General features: G+C 36.2%; 2 protein-coding genes across 2 annotated transcripts; one reads left to right on the top strand and one right to left on the bottom strand.

The window, feature by feature from the left end:
- Positions 1 to 192: 192 nt before the first annotated feature.
- On the top strand, positions 193 to 4,941 carry LOC118274202 (dolichol kinase). The gene is made up of 9 exons (XM_035591636.2): positions 193 to 387; positions 499 to 749; positions 1,123 to 1,343; positions 1,779 to 1,967; positions 2,381 to 2,590; positions 3,074 to 3,148; positions 3,380 to 3,560; positions 3,919 to 3,996; positions 4,563 to 4,941. The coding sequence occupies exons 1-9, from the start codon at positions 260 to 262 to the stop codon at positions 4,709 to 4,711; spliced, it is 1,482 nt and encodes a 493-aa protein (XP_035447529.2). The 5' UTR covers positions 193 to 259; the 3' UTR covers positions 4,712 to 4,941.
- A 4,786-nt stretch (positions 4,942 to 9,727) lies between these two features.
- Positions 9,728 to 12,990, bottom strand: LOC118274203 (NAD-dependent protein deacetylase Sirt6). Its single transcript, XM_035591637.2, has 6 exons — positions 12,813 to 12,990; positions 12,575 to 12,702; positions 11,777 to 12,019; positions 11,208 to 11,381; positions 10,905 to 11,028; positions 9,728 to 10,615 (listed from the first exon to the last, which is right to left on the bottom strand). The coding sequence occupies exons 1-6, from the start codon at positions 12,876 to 12,878 to the stop codon at positions 10,229 to 10,231; spliced, it is 1,122 nt and encodes a 373-aa protein (XP_035447530.2). The 5' UTR covers positions 12,879 to 12,990; the 3' UTR covers positions 9,728 to 10,228.
- Positions 12,991 to 13,041: the final 51 nt, after the last annotated feature.

Raw genomic sequence — 13,041 nt, 5'->3', positions numbered from 1 at the left:
GCTTTAACACTTGACAGTTAAAACCTCTCCTGCCAGTATACCAAAAATAAAATGTGTTCATCTCTAATCTCTTCCCTGCGTATCATTTAGTCGATTATAGTTGAATCGTAGATAGTAACAGTTTAGTAGTAACTACTGGTAACACCAGATTTACTGTCAACTGTCAAGCTGTCACAATTTGATCATTGTTGTTGACGTTGTTTGACGATGAAACACAAACTTTGAAATAGTTTGGCTTTAGAAATCAAATTTAAGAAAAATGGACTTTAGACGAAAATCAATTATTAAAGGATTATTTAAAGAATTTGATACAAAAGTATATCGTATTGTTACGTCTATTGATGATCAAATAGCGAAAAATTTAAAAGACGGTAATATTGTTACAAGGTAAATTGAACTTTGAACATTATTTTAGATCCGGTTGTTTACATTTATTGAAGTTACTTTAAGAGGATATTATTATGAATATATTATACAATGTTTAACACGTTGTTCCAGGCCCACAAGTACAAATGGACTATGGAGTTGTGTACTTTTACCGACAGTACTTGTATTATATTCAATACTGTGCAATGTCTCTGAATTATACATTTTAATGGCTTACCTATCGATAGGACTAGTAGCCTACAGTTTTCTTTTTATTATATTTGTTTCTGTTTCTTGCTTGGTGTTCAAAGATAATATTTATGGAGGATGTACAGCATCTACTCTGGTTTCGGCATTATTGTTGTATGCAGTGCAAGGACAAGGTAAATAATAAAAAAAACCTCCTTCCTTAAAACAAAGTTACAATATCCTAAATTTCAATGGGATAGACAACTCATTTTTATTTCAATGCCTGTCTTGTAGATTATTTAAAATATTTAAAATATTAAACATATATTTCTTATTTTCTTATGGAAATAAATACTTTCAAAGATATATCGATTTGAAATATCGCATGACATTACTTTTAGGTATGTTTTATATGTAGAAATGACATATACACTCCCATTCCTAACTCTGATTGGTTTTAGCTAGGTATTGTTATAATATTTTTTCATTATCTAACTGATGAACTAAATAGATTTTTAATTTATATACCCTGTCGTTATCCCTATTCAGAAAGATGTTTGTTTTCAGATTTAATGTTCTCTCTGGGATGGTCAATGGTTGCAGTGATGTCATACAGTGCCCTCTTGAGAATATCCCTCACGGTGTACCCTAAAACATTTACCATAGGAGAAGCCATGGTAGTCACACAGAGTATAGTGCTTTTTTGTGTAGCATCCCTTTGTAAATACTTTTACAACGTCACAGCAGAAGACGATGCTGAAATGAAATTAATTAATAGCGTTATCTTTGTAAGTATACTCTTCGTTCAAACCCCTCCCGAAAAGTTAAGATTGAAGTAGCTAGTAACTGGTTATATTAATATACATTCTCATGAATGAAGGATCCGATACTAAAACCTGGCTACGCCTATGAATTCTAGATTATTTTCGTGGTCAATAAGAGATGTTAAAAGATATAGATTGTGTAAAATAACAATCTCATGCCATAAAAAGTAAAGCCTGCTGGTTAAACTTGAACTTAATCGAGAACTCAGTAAATTTTACTTTTACTTATATTAGTAACATTTAAATGGATCTCAATGGATGTGACCACCACTATGCACACAAATCACAAAGAAACTTAAAAACTTTCCCACGCAATTCTCACCCTTATTACTACTAACGAAGAATTCAAAATCAATTCTCTCTCTACCTAGCACAAACAACTATTCTACTTATTTTCAGACAGTTTTATCAAGCGTGGGAATTATTGTTGCAGCAATATGTATTTTGGACGACAGTCAAAAAACTATGGCCGTTTTTGTTTACATAATCAGTGTGGCTGCAACTTATGCGTTGATGGTCTTACATGTTAAACTCGGACTTGATTGCTTAGTTAGATTAGCTGAGTATGTGCTTCTGGACATGGATAGAGTGAGTATTTGAATATTTTTCTCAAAACTAGTTTTCAGCTTTTATTTCTTTTTATTTGTGAATTGTAAATAATTTATTCATATTTAGTTTATATATTAATTATTATGTAATTCATTTTAATTAAACTATGGAGTTGAGTAGGTCTAATGCATGCATTTACAGTTCTATTTTCTGTACTGTAGGAGTAGACAATAATGTTTACTTTACTGTGTATAATAAAGAGACACCCCTGGTGCTAAATAATGACATATATTGAATATATTCCATGAAAAATATTTGTCACTTACGGGTACAGGTTCTATAACTTCAGTCCTTTACTCATAGCAAAGGTGGCTCATAGAATGTACACTTAATTGATTTATAGAACTATATCCTTATTGTAACCCATATTTACAGTGTAATTATATTTCCAGATAAAATTATTCATATTCTGGGTTGGCTGTGCCTTTGTGGCAGTCTTTGTGATAATGGTCCGAACTCATCTCAACGTGAAAGCCAACACCATTACTCGCAAGTCATTCCATATACTTGGGTCGTTGGTCTTCCTGTCTGGGATATTGTACAATATACGGCTCATGACGTTAGCTGCAGGAGTCGGACTTGGGCTTGTTATATTACTTGAGGTAAAGTATTAGAAACTAGGTAAAGTAACATTAGAACTTGAGACAGGATTTTTATCATGTTTATCAATTTTTATGAGTTTCCGATATTTAAAAAAAAAAATTCCGTCTCAAGTTCTAATGTTAGTATTAGTGACCATGTCAGTTTAAAAACGAATATGTTAAGTTACTTGAAATAATCATACCTGCGCATGTAATGCCCCAAGTGTTGCAAGCGTTCATAGGCCATGGTAACCACTTACCATCAGATGGGCCGTATGCCTTCTTGCCACCGTCGTGATATGTAATAAAAATACTTTTTAGATTCTGAGCTACACACCGCGGGTTCCATTACCCTACGAATCAATTCTTTTTGTGTCTAAAATGGCAACATTTAAAAAAAAGTCAGTACCTAAATTCAAATAACAGCAGTCTAAAATCTGGATATATTTGATATCAATGTTTTCTTATTATGTTATTATATTATGTTATTATGTTATGTTGCAGGCACTCAGGAAATCTGGTATAGATCCGATTTCATCATCACTTCAGGCTGCATTCAATGTGTATAGTGATGAAAAGGTATGTAGCATTTTTTCTCAATCGATTTTCAACTTAATTTGCTTTGAAATAAAGTCGAAAATATAATGTCCCAATCTTTTTGTAAGTTGTATTTTAAACTATTATCCTGAGAGAACAAATTAAAATTATACCTATCTTCTGTGCATCAGATTTGCAGTTAAAGAGAATTTTGAAAATACGAATGAATATCCTTTGCTTTGCCACAGCATTATTTCCGATGATTCGTTCCAGGATGTGGGCAGTTTCGCAATGACTCCAATCTACCTATACGTAGGACTGGCTTGTCCACTGATATTGGTTCCAGAACACCCAGGGTATGAGCTGGAACTGCTCAGCGGAGTGTTGTCCATAGGAATCGGAGACACGGCTGCTAGTTGGTTCGGTTCCAAGTTCGGGATGAACAAGTGGGGAAGTAAGTTGTTTATGTTATTACTTCATGATAAAACATGACTACAAATAATACTAATATGTCCACTAAATATTATTATGCAAATATTTTTAAGCCTATGGTAACACTGTACGATATGAAGGAATTGAACTCCTTGCCTTAGAATCGTGTTCTCACGCACTGTACACAATGAAGTTATCAAACTCCTTGGCAATCGTGTTATCACTCACCCCAGAATATACCAACGAACGAAGTTGTTTCTCAATTTTAACACAATTTTTACTTAAAATATCTGAAATTCTTATCGCCAGTATTTATTCCAGTATCCAATTTCATTTGTATGTTCTGTTGTTAAATGTCTTAAAAATAATTTTGCTTTCAGCTGGACCTAAGACATATGAAGGCACAGTGTTCAATATTCTATCTCAAGTTGCATTGATGCACACGATACAAATTTTTGGTATGTATGACTATAATTTGCATCAACTTTTGTCTAAGTGCAATGCAAGGGTGCAAATAGCGAGTTGTTGATATGGAGGATTAAGGGGGAGGCCTTTGTGGGACATTAAACTTCTTCTGGCTGATGATGATAATTCATATTTTACCAGTTTCGTGAACTAAAGGTTTTGAGGGTGTGGACTCGAAACCTATCAGCGCCAAATACCAATTTGACTTTTTCCTAGGTATATCAACTTTCTAAGATTATTTAGACACCACTGACAGACGGTGAAGGAAAACAGCGTAAGGAAACCTAGGCTTATAATTTTTTTAATTACAAGTTTGAAATCGCCAACTCGTATTTAGCAAGCGCAGTGGCTAATGCTCAAACATCATCCATGCGAGAAGAGGCTTTGGTTAGCAGTGGCCACTAATAGGCTGTTAATGTAAACTGAACACAGACCTTATTGCTCATTGGTACCTGTCATATATCACTTCAGTATAAAGAAGTCATACTTGCACTAAAAATATTAAACTTACAGTTCTTTTTAGTATTCCTTTATAATAATAATAAGAATTTATTTGCAGGTCTATTGAGCGTGAATAATGCCATGATTCGTGTGGCGGTTGCGGCGGCAGTGTCAGGAGTGGTGGAAGCCAAAATAGACCAAGTTGATAACTTAATATTGCCACTAGTCACCCTACTTGCATTTCAAAGTACCTTTATATTATGCTAAGTTGAGGCATAGGTAGGTAGGTACTTAAATTTAAAATAAATAGGAAACATTTTAAAAATAATATATCTTCAAATGTTGTACTATATTTTTGTAGTCAGTTTTAGAGCTTAGTGAAAAAAAATAGGTTTTTAAAAATCTATCCAGGTATGTATTTAATTTTTATTTTGTGAAAATTGTGTTTTACTATTATGGGGTTATTTATTGAAATAAATTTTACCTATGTATGTTGAGATTCATGTTCAAATATTTTATATTTTTATACAAATATGGGCATTAATGACACTGCATTAGTATTTTTTTTTATAAAATTATTGTTTGTACATATCTTTGAGATTTCATTACATTCCTATATTGCCAAAGAGTAACATTATTTTGTAAATAAAATAAAAAAAATATTTTTTATAAATAAATTATGTGGGGGATCAGGTTGCTCGCGTCCGTAGGATTTACCATCTTCTCCTAGGCCCACCCTACACGTGTCCCCCGGGTGGTGCAAAATGAGTGACAACGCCGAGTCTTGGGCGGCGGTAAATAACCCGATCAAGCAAGCCTAACAAGCTTGTCCTTGTTGAAGGTAGGAAATGACCCCAACAACCCGGCTCTTGCGGTCATGTTTCGCGAGGCTGGTGGTCTTGGCTTAATTGCCTGAACCAAGAGGAAGACAACCTCAATAATAAATAACCCCAATCCTAAGGTGAGGACTGTGCCGAAAGGATGAATGGCTGGAGGGAATCCAGTTCCGAACACCAACCTCAATGGACCCGGCTCACATTGTTGTATAGTGCCTTCACATGGGAATGGGCATTACCCCATGTGTGACCTGTTTAAATCGACCCTACTCGTGGGAATACTATGGAAAATAACAAACATAAACATATTTCCTCTCAACCTGAGAAACCTGATACTGAAGACTGTCCAGGAGCAAATAACCAGGCTTCTAAAGCAGATAATGGTACTTCAAAGAAAAAATTTATACAGCAAGCATTTCATCCTGCCTTGTTTATGGCGAGACCAAGAAGCGCTTCATTGGGAAACAAAGCAAATGATACTGCCGCTACTGTGCCACCCCAGACCAGCCAAGTTACGTTTACTGGTGATAGCAACATCAGTACACAGCCTCCAGATTGGCAACAAATACCCACAACAAGAGGTGCAAAAAGAAAGAAATTGTCTGATAGTTCACCTGAAATATCAACCTCAAATAGGTTTAAAGATCTTCATATCGACCTAACTGGCAGTGATGACGCTGTTGAACAAAAAAAGCCATCGAAACCGCCCCCAATAGTACTCTATGGAGTTAAAGATGTTAACAAACTCACAGAATTATTGAGAACTGCTACCGAACAAAATGACTTCACCTACAAGGTAGTTAATCAAAATCAAATACGAGTTAGCAGTGCAACAATTGAAACCTATAAAAAGTTAATTAAACTAGTACGGGAACATCATTTAATTGGCCATACGTTTAATACAAAAGAAGACAGGTGCTATAGAATTGTCATTAGAAACTTACATCACTCTACACCACCTAGTGCAATAAAAGAGGAAATCGAATTAACTGGCAATGTCGTTGTAGGCGAAATCATAAATTCTAAATATGGCTCTGACAAAAAGCCAACTTTTACTTTCTTTGTCAATCTGATGCTAGGTCCAAATAATAAGGCCTGTAAAGAAATAAAATACATTTACCACCAAGCTGTTGTCATAGAAGATCCCAGAAAGAAAAAGTCCATAGTACAGTGCCAAAGATGCCAGCAGTATGGGCATACAAAAAATTATTGTATGAGGCCCTATCGATGTGTAAAATGCGCTCAGTCCCACAAAACATCGGAGTGTCCAAAGGTCGATCGAAACACTCCCGCTATGTGCGCATTGTGCCAGGGACCTCATCCAGCCAATTATAAAGGTTGTGAAGTCTATAGAGAAATTTTATCGCGTAAAACATCCAGACCCACTCATAGAACACAAATAGACAAACAGAGCACAAAAGTGACAACACCCACAGAGACAAAGACTAACCAACCTGGCAAAGAAAATGTTGGCAAGGAATTATACTCAGAAAAATTGAAGGCTGTAAGAATCCGAAGAGATTCTTCTGACAACCAACAGGATTACTTATTGAGTAATTCTATAGAAAAAATACTCTTAAAACAATCAGAAAAATTCGATCTACTCTTCCAACAAATGAGCACCATGATAGGTCTCTTGACAACCCTAATCAACAAGATGACAAAATGAATGCCTTAAAGATAGCAACTTGGAACATAAATGGTCTTGCGCCAAATAGAGATGAAATGCAAATACTAATAAATAAACATAAGCTTGATATAGTTCTTGTCTCGGAAACACACTGTACCAGTTCCAGTAACATCAAATTTGACGGTTGCCACACATATCTTACAAACCACTCAGATGGAACCGGACATGCGGGGACAGCTGTTATAATTCGAAAGTCCATAAAACGCCACTTAATGCCCGAATTTAAAGCTGATTACCTTCAAGCTACAACAGTCGCTGTTACGGACAAGTGTGGATATTTCAACTTATCTTCTATCTAATGTCCGCCCAAACACAAAATAGACCAGCTTATGTTCAACCAGTACTTCGCGACTCTTGGACAACGATTTCTTGCCGGTGGCGACTGGAACGCTAAGCACAGCCATTGGGGATCTAGGCTTATTACAACCAGAGGCCGCCAGTTAAAGAACAGCATTGACAGTAACCACTTGACTGCAATATCGGCTTCTGAACCGACTTATTGGCCTACAGATCCAAACAAGGTGCCTGACCTCCTAGACTTCTTTATTGTAGGTGGGCTCTCGAGGCATTATTTTAAAGCTGAGTCCTGTCTTGACAGTTCTTCTGACCACACGCCAGTGTTCCTTACAGCCAGTACAACACAGATAGAATATGAGACACAAGTCACACTCAGCAATAAACGAACAGACTGGCAGGCATTCCGTGAGTACATTGAGGCAAATATCCAGCTAAACGTGGCACTTAAAACACCAGACAATATCGAGGAAGCTGCCAAGTATATAACATCTCTCATACAGGAAGCTTGCTGGAAATGTACTCCTGAACTGAAAAATAATAATGTCTCCACAAATCAACCCTTTCAAATTAAGCAACAGATCCTTGAGAAACGTCGTCTGAGAAGAGTTTGGCATCTGACAAGGCATCCAATGGACAAAACTGCTCTGAATAAAGCGTCTGCAAATCTTAAGGTCGAGATAAGACGTACTCTTGAGGAAACCTTGCAGTCAAAGCTAGAGTCACTGACACCCACTGCAACCACAAACTATTAGCTCTGGAAATTTACGAGGACATTGGACCAACCTCAAGTACCAAAACCGCCTATAAGATCGTCTTTGAATGCGTGGGCAAGAACGCAACAGCAGAAAGCAAACGCTTTTGCCGATCATCTCGCTAAAGTATTTACTCCCAATGAAAGTAGCGATGTTGATTTTGAAAGGAGCGTTGAGGATACCCTCTGCCAACCGTTGCAGCTGGACTTACCACCAAAACCAACTACAACTCCGGAGGTGTCGAGAATAATAAAGAGTCTTAAGGACAAAAAGGCGCCCGGTTTCGACTTGATAACAAAGGAGATACTAAGAGAACTACCAAAAAAAGCAGTAACCTTTTTAACAACTCTCTTTAATGGCATCCTGCGTGTGCAGTATTTTCCACGTCTGTGGAAAATTTCTCAAATAATAATGATCCACAAGCTGGGAAAACCAGCTCATGAAGTTACCTCGTATCGGCCGATCAGCTTGTTGCCCATCCTATCCAAGTTGTTTGAGAAAATATTGCCCATACTTGCTAGCAATCACACAATACCAGATCATCAGTTTGGATTCAGACAACAACATTCCACAATCGAACAAGTACACCGAGTCTGCAATGAGATAAGGAATGCGTTTGAGGAGAAGGAATACTGCTCATCGGCATTTCTTGACATCCAGCAAGCATTTGACAGAGTCTGGCACAGTGGGTTGCTCTATAAAATCAAACGTAGTATTCCTCATAGCTACTACCTACTACTGGCGTCGTACTTGTCACAAAGAATGTTCCAAGTCAAAGAGGGTAGTTCCACATCGTCGTTTCATGGCATCGGTGCTGGTGTCCCCCAAGGGTCTATTCTTGGTCCGCTGTTGTACACTATATATACAGCGGATCTACCAGAAGTACCAGGAGCAATAACCGCCACATACGCTGATGACACAGCCATTCTAGCCAGGAATAGAGATCCAGTTGCTGCGTCGGAAACGCTACAAAAGGGTCTTGATGAGATTAGCATCTGGTTAAATAAATGGAGGATAAAAGCTAGTGCCAACAAATCGGTGCATGTAACATTTACCCTGAAACGCGGTAACTGCCCACCAGTCACTCTCGACAGCAACAACTTAACCCATAGCGACAGCGTACGATACCTCGGTATGCATTTGGACCGTCGAATGACTTGGAAGAACCACATAAAAAGTAAAAGAGATGAGCTTAACATCCGCTACAAAAACCTGTATTGGTTAATGGGACGAAACTCCAAACTCTCTGTAGATAATAAACTCCTGATCTACAAAAGCATACTGAGACCAAGCTGGATGTATGGTGTCCAATTGTGGGGAAGCGCAAGCGACTCCAATATAAACATCCTACAGCGACTACAAAATGTTATTCTAAGATCGATAACAAGTGTACCATGGTTTGTGACAAATGCTGAGATACACGGGAACCTGCAAATCAGCACTGTAAAGGAAGAAATCCTACACAATACTGAGACATACAAAAGGAGGCTGGAACATCATCCAAATAATCTAGCAGTCCAGTTAATACATGCCAGGCATAAAACCCGATTAAAACGGCACTTGATCCTAGGACCAGACCAGGTCTAGTTGTCTATAATGAGTAGCTGTCTCCGCTGGGAGGCACACTCGGCATTCTACAACGCGCTTAACAAATTTGCTCATAGTCGGTGACTGATCGCAAATGAACACAGAGAAAAAAAAAAAAAAAAAAAAAAATATTTATTTTATTATAATCAATGTGTTTCATTTCTTACAAAAATAATAAATGGTAGTATTATAGGCATTGTTCATACATATATTTTGTTCACTTAGGTCCATTGTTTCAACATTAAAAATAAATAAAATATAGTGGAATGGCTTTGTACTTAAGTATTGAGAATAAAAAATTGGTTTAAGTTAAACATGCTCCAATTCTGTAAACTAAGAAATCCATCCTTCATTGTAAAAACATCAAATCATCCTTATTTTAAAATTATTTGTGGATTTTCACTTATTTAGCTATTCAATTTACATCTTTGTCCTATCTATAAGGGTAAAACAGGGTGAATAGACACAATAATGGGGTGAACAGATGTAAAAAAAAATCCCAACATTTATTCACCCCTCTTCTATATCTATTTACCCCTTGAATTCTATCTACCCGTTTACGGTAAGTATTCATAGAGTATATACGTAAACCAAGTACTTTGGTAGTGTTCGGTATTTTTCTTTATTCCTCAGCACTCTGGCCATTTAAACTTACATCTTCAGGTTCAGGCTTAACTTCTAAATCACCATTTTGCTCTTCCTTAACATCTAACTTAATTATTTTCGTTTTATCATCACTGACACCATTTTCCGAAGTAATCTCAGTACTATTGCGTTTATTTTTAATTAAAATCCTTTTTTTCTTTACCCCTTTGCATTTTGCTTTGTATTTTTTCTCTAGTGCTAGTACGTCGCGTCTATCGATTGTCCAGTCTATGATTGCAGTGTCAGCCCTTTTTATAGGGTTGTCATCTTCATTGTAAGTCGGTATATCTATGTTGAGTATGTTCATTACTTTTTCTAGTACATCATCTACATAGTAGTTGATTATGAGGTCTGCTTTGTTATCCTGGAAAGAAATGGGTTTGTTATTTAATTGAGAACATGATGAAGTGATGTAGGTCTAGGATTGAAGAAAACATTGTGTTTTTTAGTTAAAATGTTTAAAGTATTATTCAAGGTTATATAGGATGTAATTCAAAAATAAAAAGAGACTTCTAAAATTGTAGTTTTTTAGGATATCGTCCCATTCTTCCGCCTAGAGTGTCAAAGGGGAATGTCAGACTCTTACTGACTAAAAACCACGCCATTCCTAGCCAGCCACAGCTACGGTTTGGGCAAAATAGTTGAGTACTCACATGTTTTGTAGGCTGTAAATTACAAATGACTAGTTTCCCATCATATTTCACAGTCTCCAAAGGTAAATTGCCACTGGGTACTATTTGAAGAGTTGTTCCTAAGCATATACTCAAGTCTGCAATACTGAAACACAAATAAAAATCCTATTAGAAAGGGCACAAAGTTGATAACTTATATACAAGACTGTATTATTTTAAATAATTATAATGTACCTAATAAAGTAAATATTTAAATATACTTTTACATAATAAATAAATATTTATTTTAAATCCCTATCAAGAAGTAGAAAGTATCCCATTTACCTAGAATGCCATTCCGCCATGGTGAGATCATTCTCCGGCAGGCTATGTTCCCAGTCCAGAACTCCATCATACAGTCGTCCCCTGCATGGTCTGCCTGTCACATGTTCTGCTGCACATGGCACTCCACTGCACTTCTTACCCACTGTCTCAACTGGACTACTTCGCACAAATTGCCTGAAAGATGAGAAAACATGTTGATGTTGTGTGATAGTGATTTTATAATTTAAAAGTTTATTTAGTAAATTGATGTAATGCGGTGGTAATGGTGCCTACCGTTTTTGTTGCTAGCAGATGGTGCTAAAAAGTCTTTATTTCCAATGAATGTAGCTAGTCAAAAATTTGATGTCCAATGGTGTGATACTAGTTATTCCCTATTGGACGAAGAACTAGGATATACTAGCACCACCTGGTGGGTAAAAACATGGTAGCCCTTATTTGGAATAAAGTAAATTAAACGAACCACGATTTTGTGTTGATTCTGAACAAAAATGTAAGCTTTCATCCTAGTAAAGACTTTGAATCTTACATACTCTCGCTTAAAGTAAATTTTTCTTTAAAATTACACAAACCTTTTACACAAATTACATTCATCAATGAACATGTTGCCATGTAGCTCAGCCAGATGCTTCCTAGAGAGACCAGACTTAAGATGCAGACCATCAATGTTCTGGCTGACTATATAATGTACTTTGTTACATTCTACCAGCTTCTTGAGAATCATGTGTGTCTTGGTTGGCACCGCATCAGCAAAGGAAATGTTTGTTGTTGGTCTTTTACCTTCTTTTTCTAATGTCCACACTCCATTGGGGCCTCTGGAAAAGTTTGTGAATCAAAGTCAAAGGCAAATCATTTATTCCAATCTATTATATAAAAATATAAGTCGGGTTTTCCTTCCTGACGCTATAACTCCAGAACGCACGAACCGATTTCCACGGTTTTGCATTCGTTGGAAAGGTCTCGGGCTCCGTGAGGTTTGTAGCAAAGAAAATTCAGGAAAAGCAGAAAAACAGGGAAAATCATTGGTGGCGAAACGGAGTTCGCTGGGTTTGCTAGTTAAACCATAAATAGGTACTTTTGAAATAAAAACAATTAAAGAAAAAATATAATAGTCTGTCTGTCTATCAGTGAAGCTAGGTGCTTGTTTCAAAGTGTAGCTTCAAATGAGCAAAAACGAGGAAGAAACTACATTCGTTACTCTTTAAAAAATATAAGACATATAAGACTACCTCTTCAGTAGTTGCAAGAATTGTTATTATACTACTTAGTTAATGAGTAAATTATGCTTTAAAGAAATAGTAATATTTCAAATTACACATTTTCATGAATGAAACTTCACTTGTAATTTAAGTAGCTACTTAAATATTCACCTAAAATCTGGTATTCCCGCTGAAGTACTGATGCCGGCCCCTGTATGTACCACCACATGCTTTGCTTGATCTATTAATTGAGCTAAAAGTTCGCACTTTTTGTTAAACTTCTCCAACGAGTCGAATTTCTGGAAATTAAAATCAACATAAAACTATCAAATTATAATTTTTTAACACAATTTAATCGCAAAATGATCAACTAACTAACGAATTAATTACTATCATGTTTGATACATACCTCTGGAACTCCTAGGATTCCTTTATTCTCATACGGAGATAATCCGTCGGCATAATTACAAGACATTGTGTCTGATTAATGCATAGATTTATTTTAAATTTAAAGTATTTATTTGTTCAGTTTAGATTTAGATTACAAAACAAACATTTTGACAATTTGTTTCTTTCATTTTGACATTGTGATTTGCGTTCGCGACTTTGCGATATTACGACTTCGGATTTGTTTTCAT

Source organism: Spodoptera frugiperda, chromosome 3 (assembly GCF_023101765.2).
Source record: "Spodoptera frugiperda isolate SF20-4 chromosome 3, AGI-APGP_CSIRO_Sfru_2.0, whole genome shotgun sequence".
Lineage (NCBI taxonomy): Eukaryota > Metazoa > Arthropoda > Insecta > Lepidoptera > Noctuidae > Spodoptera > Spodoptera frugiperda.
Note: the sequence above shows the minus strand (reverse complement) of the source record. Positions and strands in the feature narration are given on the sequence as shown.

Excerpts from the sequence above, each read along its gene's own strand:
- LOC118274202 (XM_035591636.2), top strand. The coding sequence starts at position 260 with ATGGACTTTAGACGAAAATCAATTATTAAAGGATTATTTAAAGAATTT. Across the intron at positions 388-498 it reads GACGGTAATATTGTTACAAG|GCCCACAAGTACAAATGGAC; the intron begins GTAAATTGAACT and ends ACGTTGTTCCAG. Across the intron at positions 750-1,122 it reads GTATGCAGTGCAAGGACAAG|ATTTAATGTTCTCTCTGGGA; the intron begins GTAAATAATAAA and ends GTTTGTTTTCAG.
- LOC118274203 (XM_035591637.2), bottom strand. The coding sequence starts at position 12,878 with ATGTCTTGTAATTATGCCGACGGATTATCTCCGTATGAGAATAAAGGA. Across the intron at positions 12,703-12,812 it reads GAATCCTAGGAGTTCCAGAG|AAATTCGACTCGTTGGAGAA; the intron begins GTATGTATCAAA and ends TTTAATTTCCAG. Across the intron at positions 11,382-11,776 it reads GAATGTAATTTGTGTAAAAG|GCAATTTGTGCGAAGTAGTC; the intron begins GTTTGTGTAATT and ends CTCATCTTTCAG.